At 25.4% G+C, this 15,915-nt stretch overlaps 1 protein-coding gene across 1 annotated transcript; it reads left to right on the forward strand.

The window, feature by feature from the left end:
• Nucleotides 1-4,551: 4,551 nt before the first annotated feature.
• On the forward strand, nt 4,552-5,390 carry LOC132917964 (uncharacterized). The gene is made up of 2 exons (XM_060978981.1): nt 4,552-4,763; nt 4,840-5,390. Exons 1-2 carry the CDS (start codon nt 4,693-4,695, stop codon nt 5,129-5,131), a joined length of 363 nt encoding a protein of 120 aa, XP_060834964.1. The 5' UTR covers nt 4,552-4,692; the 3' UTR covers nt 5,132-5,390.
• The last annotated feature ends 10,525 nt before the right edge of the window (nt 5,391-15,915 follow it).

Raw genomic sequence — 15,915 nt, forward strand, 5'->3', positions numbered from 1 at the left:
TAATTACAGATAATATTTTTACAATAATATATTATAACTGAATTACCTATACATCATTATTTTTTAAAATTAACAAAATATTAAATTTAAAACTGCCATGACTCGATGAAAAAATATCAAACGAGGTGGACATTTTATTAACTATATATACTATACTATACTATATATACTTATATATTTAAAGTACTATAAGAACAAAATGAATAGGAACCGGAATTTTTCAAAAAATAATTCTTTTCTTCTAAAAAAATATGAAGGAACGCGAATATATAATTTTATTGTGCTAATAAATATGTGGACAATCGATATTCGCATTTAATAAATCATTTACAAATATTACATCCGTCAATTGCTTTATAAGAAACAAGGTATTTAGACCAATTGAATACTAAACAATATTATAAGCTCCTCTATAGATAAAGGTATATATTAGTGATAAATATACTCTCTTTAAAAATGTATATTAAACAACTTGAAGATCATTGACATATGCGTAAACTGGAGGAGGGACTTAAGGGGGCTTAGTCTCCTACATTTTTTTCATTTTTTCAAGAAATTTAAGATTATTTATTAGAGAAAATTTTAAAATCTAAAACGTAATTCCTAATCAGGATATCCGATTGGTATGTGTTATGTGAACATTTAAACTTCATGTATAAATTTTGTATAGTAAATTTGTAATAAAATTAAAATGATTGAGCTATACGTTAATATTTTATAACGACAACGATAAAAAGTTATGTATTATACGCTGTTAAATAAATAATTTTGAAGTTTTTATATACATTTTATATGTAGGGGGTGTGGGGGGCGAAGCCCTTCGCGGGCCTGTTCTATGTAACTATTATGTTTATAATTTTAGCCCCCTTCTAAAAACGCCTATGATCATTTATATAAGTTGATACATTTTGTGATCAAATTATTGAGCCAAATTTTAAGAAAGAACATACAAGAGAATAAAATAAGTTTTCAAGCAATATAAATTATTAACATTTTTTGAGTATTTTTATTAACGAAACCAAGCATCTTATATAATTTATTTTTAATATTAGCTTATGATTAATTTTAAGCGACCAACCAGGTTCAAAATGAATACCAAAATCTTTCATGAGAAAAACTCTGTTCAAATCATTATTGTTGATTTTATAATTAAAAATAATATGTTTTTTGGACCGAGTAAAGGAAATAACCTTACATTTAATACTATTTAGAGGTAAATAATTAGTTTTACACCGTGCAAAATAACAAATCTTTAGATCTGTTATATATAACAGTTCTTCTGCAAAAGTTCAGAGTCTGCGATAAAATTAATTGGACAGTAAAGTTTAGCATCATCAGCGTAAACTGTAAAGTAATATATTTATAGGGTTTTTAAATAATTGAGGAAGGTCATTGATGAGGAATAAAAATAAAACAATTATTATAAAGTAAATAAAAGAATAATATTTCACTAGAACCGTGTATACTGTTAATGCTTAATTTCATATTTCATATTTCATATTTCTTTAGGATTTTTTAAAATTTCTATTAATTCACTGAAAGCTGAAATGGCCACCGCTAAAAACTATATAGGTAATTCATATATATGGTACTTCAAAAGAATTATACGCTGATAACTTAAAGCTTATTTTACAAGAAAACCCAAACGTGTTTCATTTGTGTAAAATGGCTTTTACAGTTATAGTTTCTCCGCGTCTGAGAGAAGCTTCTCTACACGCGCATACACATATTATATGCGCCCGATAAAAATATAGTTACAGATATAATGTCTATGTGACTATGCTATAACTTTATAAGATAGATTCAATCCGGTGCATATGTGTTGTGTTGTACATAGAAAAATTCGAGACAAAAAATATTAATAAAGAAATCATTCTTAAAAATATATCAGATGAACAAAAATATATTATGTTAAATTAATTAATATAAAGAAGATATTAGGTATTAATAATTAAACTAAAATTATATGGTTTTATAAAGTTAATAATTTTGAAATATTTATATTAAATGTCATATTGTTATGCAATTATTGAAAAATATAAATATAGTGGGTATGGTGGTGGGGTGAAACCATCCGTAGGCGTATGGCCTGTTCTATGTTTATAGTTTAGCCTCCATCCCTTTTAACAATCCAAATAAACGCCTATGGTCAAATGTCATAATATAACTTGTACATCACACGGACTCGAAATCGTATAGAATGGTGTAAATAAGTTCAAGATATAAAAATAAATTAACGTTAATTGAAATATTTTAAAAATGTAATTGTGTATATATAGTAAATAATAATACATAAACGAAATGATGAAAAGTTCGAAGTCCTTATGAATGAAATTTTTTAAATGACAACAAAATAACTATTTAAGTTTAAATATCCAATTATACGAAAGTCCATTACTATAGATGGCTCCTTTACAAGTCCCAAGTATTTTTTTATAAGTGGTTAATTTATTTTATCTTACTTTATATTAACCTTATAAACATATAATTTGTGCTTATTGTAAAAATGTATTTATGGATTGTACAAATTATAAATTCAAATACATATATATATATCCGAATACCTATCTAATTTTGTATTAAATTGGTATCCAACCTATATAGTTATATGTCAGTGTTATCTCTCCCCTCCACACAAGACACAAGTACTAACTATAGATACAATTAGCTACTATATAAACTACTTTTTTTTTTATACTTTTTCGAAGTTGAAGATTGAAGAAGATCGATGCATTAATTGTTTATATTTATTTGATATCTACCTAATAGTACAATACACAGCTGCTATTTTTTTTTGGACATTCCTAGTTTTGATTAAGTATGATATATATATACATATAATATATTTGATTTATTTAACCTAGAGTACCTAAGGATATATTATAATTTGTACGTTTTCTAACCAAACATCAGAATAGTCATTAATAATTATACATATACAAATCGTATAAAATATATAATTACTTTTTAATAGAACATTGTACATAGATATATGATGTACCATTCAATAAATTGGAATTTATATTACATATTTGTCATTCATCGGTGCAATATCTTATTGGTATGATTTTCACATAAAGGATTTAAATCATAGATGTGCGTAGGATTTTTAGTCTATTGCAGCAAGCATATTTAATCAGCCCGACAGAACAATAAACACTAAGCAACCCACTTATTTATATCATTATGACATAGATAAAGCTGGCAAAAGGTGCACTAGGTAAAACATAAAAATGATGTAAGTAGGTACTCGTATATTATGAATTTATGATAAAGTTAAATTGGGTTTAGTTTTAGTTAATATAGTTTTAAACTTTAATAACATACATAGAATATAGGTGCAAATTGCTTATTATGACTTTATATGAGTATCTACTACTCTGTCTATAATATCTATTAATGCGGGCTGTGCCTGTAATAAATATAATTATGTAGGTACAAGGTTTTGTCTGCTGTACAACTTGCGAATACGACCGTCAGTATATAAAATCCACTCCTCGCATTGACAGATAATTTAATAATTTATTATTCGATCAACCGATAACATTGAACATTCATATTTTAATTTAATTTTGAACTCAATAGTTTTGAAAATTATTTTAGGTAATTTATGTAGGTACGCAGCTTTTTAAATAAATATTCATTGGCCCACTAAATCCAAAATAAATGGTCAAATGCAGCGAAAGTGCGAAAGTACAATATGTCGGTTATGATCGTTTTAGACTGCATTATGTTAAATGGAAACGATACTTGTAAATACCAATTTACCTGTCTTAGCGATGTTCAATAAATCATGCACTCATGTCGAATTAGATAATAATATGTATTCATGTATTTGTGTACAGTGTACACTCTGCATCAAGTTTCGATATAGTTGAAACCTATCAATAAATTCAATATCTCGAAAACATTCGAAATAGTCGAGATGTTGCCGAAATACCTTGGTATACACAAGTGCAAGACTGAATAGTTCTGAAAAATCTTCTTCATCGGTTAAAACATCCTTCATATGATTTATTTAAATATGATATAATATGAATATATTAGGTATAAGACAAACATTATTTAAAATTATCATAGTTCGTGACTTTTTAAATAAAATGCATGCAATAAATATGCGATAAAGTAATAAACGTCATCTAAGTGGTTTAGTGGTGTCCAAGTCAAACCATCTTTATTAGCCGTTTAACTTTAAGCTGAGCTTAAAATTTAAACCAATTTTAAGAATACTTTTAATTTAAATTTGATTTAAACTAGACTGATACAGATGTGTACGACTAAGACTAGGACTTTAGGTATAATAAATAGTACAATTTATTATATAGTTGATCTATATTATAGTACAATTTTTTGTACAATTGGGCAAGGGCAACCGGCCCTTAGGGTAAGGCTTACATTTTGACGCGATCTAGTGGCAAATATATAAGTTGTAGATATAATAATATGCAAACGCCAAACACTAATGTAATTCAACAGGCAACAGCAGATGTAGTTGCAACAGCTGTTTTTTTTTGTGAAAAGGACAAAGTGATAAGAAAAATCAGCGATATGAGTAAATTGTGATATAACAAATATCAACATTCGTGAATCGTATTAATATTGTGCGTTTGGACTTCTAGAATTGAAAATTACTCGAATTTTCAAACCGTAGACAAGTGAGAGCAATTACTTTTATAAAACACAACCACAGTCATGTTGTCAAAACAGTTATGGAGATCGTTTGCCGCGAGGAACAAAATCGTAAACGGTTTATTAAAGCACAAGTAATGTTGTCATATTTTTCTTATAAATCAACTTAATAACTAATGAGTAGTTAATAATTTTAACACTCGTTTTTAGTGAAAAGAAAACGCAGGTGTTGTCGATAGTCACTCGAAATGCATCCAATAAAGATGTCGATATTGATGCAGAGTTAAATAAACCTGTGAAATACACAACAAGTCCTGCTCACGATTGGAAGGCACAGCATTCTCGAATTGGAAGCAAGGCTGAATTTGGTCCATGGTATGAACCCCATGCTGTCAGTCTAAGCTTGGTTGTATTTATGATATATTTTTTCGTATTACGCGAAGAAAACGATCTTGATATATTGCTGGACAAACCTTTGTCAGAAACATTAAAAAAGGACTAAATATTTTGTTATTTTAGAGTTTTATTAGGTACCTATGAATACATCTTAATTAGCCTAATAAATAATATTATGTACATTTGTTTTGATTTTCAGTAGTACATTTATACATATGAATATGTCATAGGTTTATAAGAAATATACAAATTATGTAATTATTATAAAAACTAACATGTGTATGTATATTTTTTTTAATATTTAAGCTTAATAAAATATTAAAAGATGGATTAATCTGAAATAAAATTTATCGTATATACCATTATTTAATATTTTTATAGACGAGATCAAAATATTGTTCAATAACATATAAGACTATAAATTATAAAAATACTTTAAATGCTCTCTCAACATTAAAGTATTACAATTTAAGTATACATAAAAAATAGGTAAGGTCATTGACAACTATGTAAATTATTTTAAACATGTACATACTATTATTGACATTTTATTTTAGGTGTTATTGCGTGAATATGAGTAATAATAACAATAACAGTGTTATAGGTGTGTAACTAAATGAATCATTAGATTTGATTTCTTGCTATAAATTATATTTCATCTTAAATATACTTCAAATGGGAGTATGACCAGTGATTACTAGTTATGATTGTAATATTATTGTTTATAATAGTAATAGTATAATTATCTTATGTATTTAATTTGTACATTTAACCGCAACATTGGTAGTAATGAGAAAAATGTTACCCTTATAGCACACTTTCATTATTATGGTTAAGATTCTAAAAACTTTATCTATTATTTAAATATTATTTGTTTTTAATTACCAAAGTAGTAGTTTAGCACAATAAATATTTACTGAGATGATTTTATCTTCAACGATACACTTTTAATCCGAACTTAAAACATCCAAACTTAAATAATCATCTTAAATTCTTAACATAATATTCTGGACAATCAAAAAAGTTCTTATGTATATAAAAACTTCATATATTAGAACATAGGTAGTATTTTAATTTTTAATATTAGAATAAAAAATAAAAGTTAATGTTAGATGTTAATTATATATAAAACTAATAATAAAAGAATGTATAAGAAATATTTTTGTATATTTTATACCAAAAGCGTTAAAGTTAAAGCAATGGAAAAAATATTAAGAATAACTACGATAATACTACCTTCTGTATTACCACCTACTGGTTTATACTAGTTAAGTAATAGACTATGTTATTTGTTATATATAAATATTTCTTTAAATTGAAATATTTTAAAATCTATCAATCTTAGGTATCTCCTAATTATACAAGATGATTTATATTCTATATGACTATATGAATACAAAGTTTTACCCCTATCAAAACATTTGTTTATTTATTAAATATTGTTTATAAACAAAATGTGATGAAACCACCACATTAAATCCAACTTAAATAATAAATTATTATAATCCGTATTATGGTGGTCTGTAGATACCTAACATTATTCAACATCATTTTTTTTTTTTTGATCAAATAGTAATAATATATTAAATTAAGTTTATATTGTTTGTAATAAGATTTACCCGAGGTAAAACGTCCTAGATTTTTATATTATACCCAATTTTTTTTTTTTTTTTTTAGAATAATAAGACATTCCTAGCCTATAAGGCTATCTACATATATGGATACTTAGTAACATTAATTTTTGACTATTTTAACATGATAATAGTTAAGTAGTAATAGCGATAATAAGTAATAACAATAGTGACAAACAATAGTAATAAGTTAAGAATGATCAGACATGTAGACAATAATGAAAGTGTGGATAAAGAATATAATATTATTGGTAATTATTATGTTATAGTTTAATATTTATTTAATAGTCATTATCGAATAAGATCTTGCGGACGACCACGTTTTAGACGTCTTTGAGGTGGTGGACGTATGTGTAGGTTGAAATGTAATGAGCCAGTTGATTTATGGAGTGAACTATGGAAATTTTCAGCAAGAGCTCTTATGTGATCTTGGATTTTAATGATTCGGAGGTCTTTATGAAGATTTTCGTTGCGTATGAACCATGGTGCGTTTGTTATTATCCTTATATTATACCCAATAGGCAATAATATACCTACTATGTTTATGATTATAAATTATAATATATTAAGGGAATACTGATTACAACCCTGTTCGTGTTTTTACCCTCGAAAATGTGTATTATTACAACCAATTTAGATAGTAAACACTAAATATTCATGTTGTATAGGGGCATAATTTTTGTATTAAAGAGGCGCTAAATTACTAAAAATGTATCACCAGACCAATTACTGTTAAGAACTTAAGATGACGTTATACCAGCATGATGTGTTAACTTCATCTAATGCATAACAGTAAATTTTACGAAGAATTCATTTTACTTTGTTATTTTTAATATTAGAGTGAATTCAGTGAATTAACTTATTATACAGTTTAAACTATTTAAAAATAAAAATATTATTTATTTGTTAATATTTTAATTTTGAAGCAAATTATGAGCATATTTTTAAGTTACAAATCAGTTATAAATTTACAATAATAATTTAATAAAAAATATAATTATATTATAGCAAATAATTTACATTAAAAGATGTTTCATATTCTTTAGTTTTAAAAATCGGTCAATAGTTTCATCAAAATTGATTGAAAAAGTCTCCTTTTCTATTAAACTAACATAAATAGTCTTCAAACATTTTTTAAATCAGTTTAATAATGAAAAAACGTACGCTTATGCTGTTGCCTGTTAGTACTGTTAGTACCTGTAAGTACCTACTGGCAGTTAATTAACAGTGCCAATATAATAATACATTTTTTTTAATGTTCAGAAAAAGCTCATGCAAAAATTAAATAATTATTAATATTATTCAATTATTTGGTAAAAGTCTAGTATGTAATTTATAACTTATATACCATACTTATATCGTTAAACATAATTATTAATTATATTATGTCAAAAATATGATACCAAACTTTATTTAAAATTAATTTTAAGGAATAGGGATAGAAACATTATCTCGTTTTAAAATTCTATACAATTTTATATGTCGTCAAAAATATCATGACACCTAACTACCTAAGTATCTTTCCAAGGTTACGTTTTGGTGGCAGGATGTTTGGATTTCTTTCAAATTACACCTAGTTGATGAGAAGTGCTATTTTTGAATACATACACAAGAAGATTACTTATATATTTAAATTTAACAGATCTCAATAGTCTTTCTGTATTTTCGTGGAATCTGACATTTCCGGATAAATAAAAAATTTCAAGTTTTTAGTGAATGAATACATGTCTACTGTTCGGAATGTTTATCCATATTCTATACTAAATTCTAAGTATAGAAAATTCATTACACTTTTTATCATAGTTGGAAAAAATGGAATAGTTATCTTAAACTATAGTTATTATTGACGAAATCGATTTTGTGTTTCGCTGTAATTCAAAATGAAAAACCATATAAATTTAACATTTTAATTGAATATTTATAGACATCATAAAATTTTCAAAATAGCTTAGTTGTCTGTGGTATCATTAAACATTTTTTTTTCTTAATTTATCGAAAGTATAGTAACAATTTTTTTAAATAAGCGTTTGAAATTCAAATTTTAATGAAAGAACGTCTTGCTGAGAATCGTTTTTTGAATATATCACAATCAATTGAAATATAATTATTAATATCTATATACCTTAAGAGTTAAGATGCAATTGAATACCTATACGTGATATATTTTCTTGTTTTCACTTTTAACCTTCTATCGTCAACTGTCAAGTTCTCGCAATAAAACAATTCTATTAAAAAATTAATAAACTCACGCGCGTATTGTATAAAAAGATGTGCTATATTTTTAAATGTACTGAAATAGGTCCAAAAACGGATTCATCAAGTTCAATTGAGAATATCGCACACGAATACTCAATGTCTATATTATAATATACTTTAATTTCGGAGTAGGTAGTAGGTAACTAACCTAAGATTTGTATTTAAAAATGTATAAATGGATTATAAGTATACTAACTAACCCTAAGTAATAACTAAAGAGTTTTTATTAAAATTATAAAGTAAAATAATTATGCTATATATTATATATTTAAAATGTTGATATATTATTGATAAAAATACCCTTACATTTAAAAAATGAAGAAAAATTATTTAGATTTTTCAGTTAAATGAACAATTTTGTTTTATAAATGCTTTTCTTTTGTATTATATATAGTTTTCTAAAATCTTTGCAGGTGTTATCAATTTCAACGTATATTTTACAACCGTTTTAGCTTTTGAATTGGCTCTAATAACAATCCATTACCTAACTGAAAAAAGACCAATAAACAACAGTGATTGTTAAAAAAAGTCTAGAAATTTTTATCCCGAATATTTAAATAAGTGGATGCAAATTGGGAGTTATTCCTCTCCCAAATATTTATATTCATTTTTAGGGACAAATATATTAAAAATCGTAAATATCATGTTTAATATGATTGCATTTAATCCTTACACAAAACTTCATATTATGTGCGTACTAATTACATTTTAGTTGTTTTATAGATTTTAATTAATAATTTCTTATTGTACCTATCTATATTACATTATATAACACGTAACTGGAATATTTATATCAATACAATTTATTTTTTGCATTAAGGCTTTCTTTCATTGTGTTCTACTTCTATCTTTGATTAAACTCAGTATACTTTCAATTAGGATGTGACGCATTTCCTAAAGCACATCGTTGAAAAAAATTAGGTATAGTTGTTGCAGATTTCAGATGATCCATGATCTGAATAAATAAACTGCTATCCGTTCGGTATAAATAATCGATGTTTCATATTTAGCTGTTATAGTTACTATATTACTATAGAAGTTAGTAAGTAAAATTATTTATTTTTAATAATTGTTGAACACATTTTTTTAATAGGTACCTGTATACTTTGTGCAAATAGTGTTCAGATTACGTAAATTACCTAACCACTTCAATGACTACGACTGCTCTGCATTTTTCACTGTCGATATGTGCTTAAAACTTTTCTAAACTCCGCATTGCTTGGTAATTAATATAGGTAACATTTCAATTATTCATTATTTTCTTGGAATCTGTTATCTGTTATTAGGTATTATCTGGATTTAGTTAAAAAATATAAATATAAATTTAGTAAAATTGATTTTTTAGAATTATATTTTATCATTATTATGATATAATTTAAATTTATTGAAAAACTTCACTTAGTATTTCGATTACTAGGTAATATTAATAATTTTTGGGACAGCGACAGTGTATTGAAGCTTAGAAGTTAGCCTATTTGTATATTAAAAGTTGAAAATATATAATTTATTTATGTTTGAATGGTTTTGAAACAAAAAATAGGTGAAAACAATGAAGTTTACCTAAGTATAATTTTAACATAATCTTGAAAATTTAAAAAGAATAATACATTACTATATAATGTTGTTCTGAAGTGAAAGATGTGAGACGAGTGCCTAAATTAGGAATCGTTAACCGGACAGCTTTTTTACTATTTATAATTAGTTTTCTTTTTATTAATTCTGTGAGATCATTGATAGCTTTTTTCAAATGTCACTACTGAACATTTTTAGTTTCTAATTGTATTTGGTGTTCTATAGTTAAGATTAATATAACAGTTCGTTGATATATATCTATAATGTTATAACGGAATATGTAAAAGAACCGACTAGATAGTATAAGTACAGATAAACACAGACACACAGTGATACATGTATACGTAAAAAATAAATTCGGTGGAGGGAAATAAAAATCATAATCTAAATAAATTACAGATTAAAAGTTACAGTATATAAGTAATATAATTTTTCATAAGTCACTATAATGTTGTGTTGTGGGAGGGGGTGGATGGTTGAACCTGTAGATAGATCCTTAATACAATAATACGTAAATACATAATATATATAGATAAATAGAAAGGTATGTAAATATGTAATATATATTCTAGATTTAATATAGTACATAGTGTACTAGTCATACAGACATATAGTTCATCGTTATTTTAAAGTAATTAATTCTTCTGTATAAATATATTATATACTCTATATTTACGTTATAATAATATGCATCAACAAATTAATAAGTTATTATTATTATAATTACTATCTACATAAAATGTCATTTTAGTTCCTGTTTACTAAGTCAATGTCGATAACCTTTCGGCGTAAGGAATATAAAATTCTATGGCAATTGACAGAACCTTGTCCATGATAAAATACAATGATATGCATGACAGAAAAATTTCCGGTTTCCTATTAATTCTAAATAGTTAAGAGCATGCGTATCAATGAAAACAAATTATCGTATCAGAACAGTCTTTATTATTTTTCGAGCCAATCATACATATCGTACGTTCATACATGTGTAAATATTTTTTCTATTTAAAAAAAAAGTGAATTGACTTGCCACCTGTAGTTCTATGGTAAAAAAAATTAGATGAGATCACAGGTCATATTATACAGCATAATATTATATTGGATAGATGTGTCTGATGTTTTTATAGTTTTTTTTTACCATAGGTACTATGATTTATACTTCCTATTTAACTTCCGATATTGTGTGAGGAAGTGTGATTGTTTCATTATAAAAAAAATTGAAAAAAATTTACCTAATAATAATATATTATTAATTTTTCATATAAATATATCAATATTTTTGATTTACTTAATAACTAATATGATATTAGGAACAAACGGATATTTTAGCCACTTATAAGTTGGTATAATAAATTATTATATTGCATATTTAATACAATTTATTAACTCAACAATTATTTTGTAACAAATTTAAGTTATGTAATTTCATAATAAATGAAAAGGAAATTATAAATGACTAAATCAGGTATTTGAACGGACGACTATATTTATCGGCTAGAAATTATATTTATCTGTAAATTCAATTTAATTATCTCGAATATGGTTGTTATTATTAAGAGAAAAATAAATATCAATAGAAAAGAAAGATCCGTAAGAGGTTCGCAATGAATAATAAGTAGTTAATAACAAACCGTATGGACACACACACGGAGACTTATTTACCCCAGAGCCATTAGGTAAGTTGTAACAATTATTATACAACACGTGCAAGGTCTTTATTTCAGTTGCGTTAGTTGCATAATAAATTAGGTTAGGGTTTATATGAACTAAGTGGCCGCCACAGTAAGGTCTTTCATGTGTGGTCCTATATTATTCCCGCGAGTCCTAAGAAAATGATTGCCATTTGCTCCATTACTGGCCTACAATACTATTTTATCGTTGTCGACGATTGTAAACCCTAAAGAAATTGAAAAATCCTTACAATATTTAGACTTTGTCCAAGATTAAATATACGTTTATTTGGAGGTTGGAAGGTGCCTAAACGGTGCTGCGTTTATCATAATATATCACGTGTCGAATAAAAATACAAAAATATTGATGGGTTGACACTTGACAGTCAACCGTTGACTGCCGTAGGACACTATTTTTTTTTCTTTATTATTAAAATACACAATCTGTACCTCGTTGGTACAACAAGAGTATTAGCTAAAAAGTATAAAATAACATGAATAGCTTGATAAAAGCAGCCACCCAGTGATGACACTTATAAATTGAGGTTATACAATATAAGTTTTCTCATAGATAATATAAATATTGTCAAAATTAATTGTACAACACGCATTTAAGTATATGGCAGAACAAATATATATATATATATATATATATAAGCTACTGACTATAAGGTCTTAAGAAATTGTTGATATATGTTGGTTGATGTTTATGTTTGTTAAGGGTGCAGTTTACAATCGCATTCCCTATATCGACAACCAGAAACAAAGCACTGCATGTTTATATATTATATCCTTTTTTACTGAGATAATAATTTGGGCACGGCTTACATAATAAAAGGTCATTTGGGCGCAGTTTACGTATTAGTATATTATATAGGTACAACAACAAACAAATAAAATAATAACGAAATTAGATTTTGAGTGAAGTAACACTCATTTTTTTCACGGATTTTTATGGATTTAACAGGTGTTGATAATAATGAGCTAAGACTTGACAAGTAAATATAATAATAATTGGAGTTGTAATAAATTATATATACATTCTGTTAATTTTTAAAAATCTAGATGTTCATTATTCATACTTAGAAATTGCAGTGGAAAAATGACGAACGCCACTCAGTAAAATACAAGTGTTTGATTATTATGATTTGTCATTGGTTTCAGATTCGATAATCGATACGAGTTCTAGTAAGTATCATCACTCATCAATACTTGTGTTTATAGTGTATTCTAAATGTACCTATTGTTTACTTCTTAGCATGATTCCTTTGGCATTCTATACATTGAATGTACATTATCTTGTATAATAATAAATTCATCGGATAAAAACGACACGAGAAAAGTCTGGTACACACGTATATGTATTGCCTGCCAAACATATAGGTAGGTGACCTTTTTTTGATGCAACGATTTTAACTCGGGACGGATTTAAGTATATGGTTTTTAACAAAGTCTAGCGAATGACGTAAAACGATGGTCCATCATGATGGACGTGTACGAGAACAACAAGTTCAACTTATTTAATTACTTAGCTTTCGACCAAGTTAAAATTTAAAATTTAATATAGGTACCTAACTGCTATAGTTTATAACTTTAGTTTCTATATTCCATTAATTCGATTTAATTTATTTATGTAAGGAAATTTGAGTATTAATAAGGGGTCTTTTGTCTAATGTGGAAGACTATTCGTGTGTGCCCAATATATGCAGTGTACGTATAGTTTGAACTTAGTGTATGTGTTTCGCTAAGTGTTAAACACGGAGTAAGTCATTTTTATTTTGTCAATTTAGTAAATATTATGTATGATGTGTGTGTTTAAATACAATCCGCTAAAAATAATGAAATTATATTATGTACATAGTTTCTCAAAATAAATAATACCTAAACCTAATTGTAAAATAGGTAAATTATATTAAATGTTAAATCACCAGTTATAATAGTTTTTATCGTATTCTACATAAAATCATAATTTTGTTCGAAACGGAATAGTTATAATAATGAAACAAATAGATTCTCAGTGGAAAGTACCTATTATACATAAATAATTTATTTTTATACGGATATCCTTGACATCATCACTGTAAGACAATTTCAATACAAGAACATTCTTGATTGTTAAAATTATACATTTTTGTGTGAGATATAAAATATATAAATATATAATATTTTTATAGTTGATAATTTTGCAGGGAAACACTACTCATTTTATTTTAATATTTTATTAAGGAGAATGATAAAGATCTCAGATCTAAGTGATATAATAAATATATCAAATTATTTTTATAAACTATATGAAGGTCCTACACTTCTACAGACCATTAATAATTGAGTGTTTTGGTTTTTCATACTGTATACAATCAATTTGAACATTGTGTATGACTTGCAAACATACATATATGCATAACCAATCGTGTTAGTTTTGGTATCTAGTTGAATAGTGATTTTACGTATCTATGCAATATGCATTTTTATAATTTTTTTTTTATAAGTTTTATGTTTTGATAATGATAATATTATGTGTAAATTTATTTTATCATGCACTTTTTGGGACAATAAAAGTGCACCAACATTTTAACCTACAAACGTACATTGTATATTATGTAAAGGATTATGAATAAAATGTATAAAATGTACAATAAATATACGAATAAGAACAATAAATAATTGAGCGTTGTTCAATCTTTCTTAATCAGTTGTGTAAAAAACAATATTATACTTCATTCTGTTAAAAAAATGTCTCTACTAATTTACTATAATTAGTATTTACAATTTTTTAAACAACAAGTTTGAGTAATGAGGAAATTTATTGGAATAGTTATAGGAAAATAATATTTACTTTTAGAATCTTAATCATTAAATTTGTATTATTTATTAGATACCTGCAGCAATTGTAAACAATGCAACATATATATGTATACACACACAATAAAAATACAATTTAATTTTAAGTCTAAATATATTTTTATTGACCATATATGATATGATTACTATTATTACATATTATCTAAAATATTTATTTTATAATAATTAATAACTTACTAAAAAAAACCATTACTCATAATAATAATTTTATCATTACATATTACAATTTAGAAAAATATTTTTCTTTTACTTTTTTTATTCATTCAATGACGTTTTTGTAAGTGTTTTTAGAACATTTTATTACAACAATTTATTTTTAAACACTAAACTAATTTATGAGCGTATAAATGTACAAAAAATATTTATTATTGAGTATTGTATTATAGTAGGGCAAGTATTATTATATTATATAATCTATAATTGTATACAAATTTACTTTGTAAAATTGATTTGAACAACTCTAATAAGAGTCATCCATAAATCAACTTTTATCATTTACAAGGAATTTCTGTATTATATGTTTGCAAAGAATATGTCTTTGTATGCACTATGTAGGTTCTAATTTTATTTTATAAGATAAGGATAACAATACATAAATACAAAATGCATTAACACTATTAAAACACATTATTCTATTTAAAAATAGTACAATAATATGTTTTTAAACTTAGTATTATAACTGTAAAAAGTCCCGGTCATAAATTGATTACAAATGAGTTGAACATATTTCAAAAATAATCAATCGATAGAAAATCTTTTGGATCTTATTTGTTATGACAAAAAATAATTGTTTGAATTTTGGTAGGTAGCTATATTATTTATTGTTGTTAAATTTTAATGATTACAACTTCATCTATGTTGACATTCATACTGTAAGATCAATTTCGTTACTTTGTTAT

This window comes from Rhopalosiphum padi, chromosome 1, assembly GCF_020882245.1.
Source record: "Rhopalosiphum padi isolate XX-2018 chromosome 1, ASM2088224v1, whole genome shotgun sequence".
Taxonomy (NCBI): domain Eukaryota; kingdom Metazoa; phylum Arthropoda; class Insecta; order Hemiptera; family Aphididae; genus Rhopalosiphum; species Rhopalosiphum padi.

Bases quoted from the DNA above. Each gene is read 5' to 3' on its own strand.
- LOC132917964 (XM_060978981.1), top strand. From the start codon at position 4,693: ATGTTGTCAAAACAGTTATGGAGATCGTTTGCCGCGAGGAACAAAATC. The intron at 4,764-4,839 runs GTAATGTTGTCA...ACTCGTTTTTAG, and splicing joins AACGGTTTATTAAAGCACAA to TGAAAAGAAAACGCAGGTGT.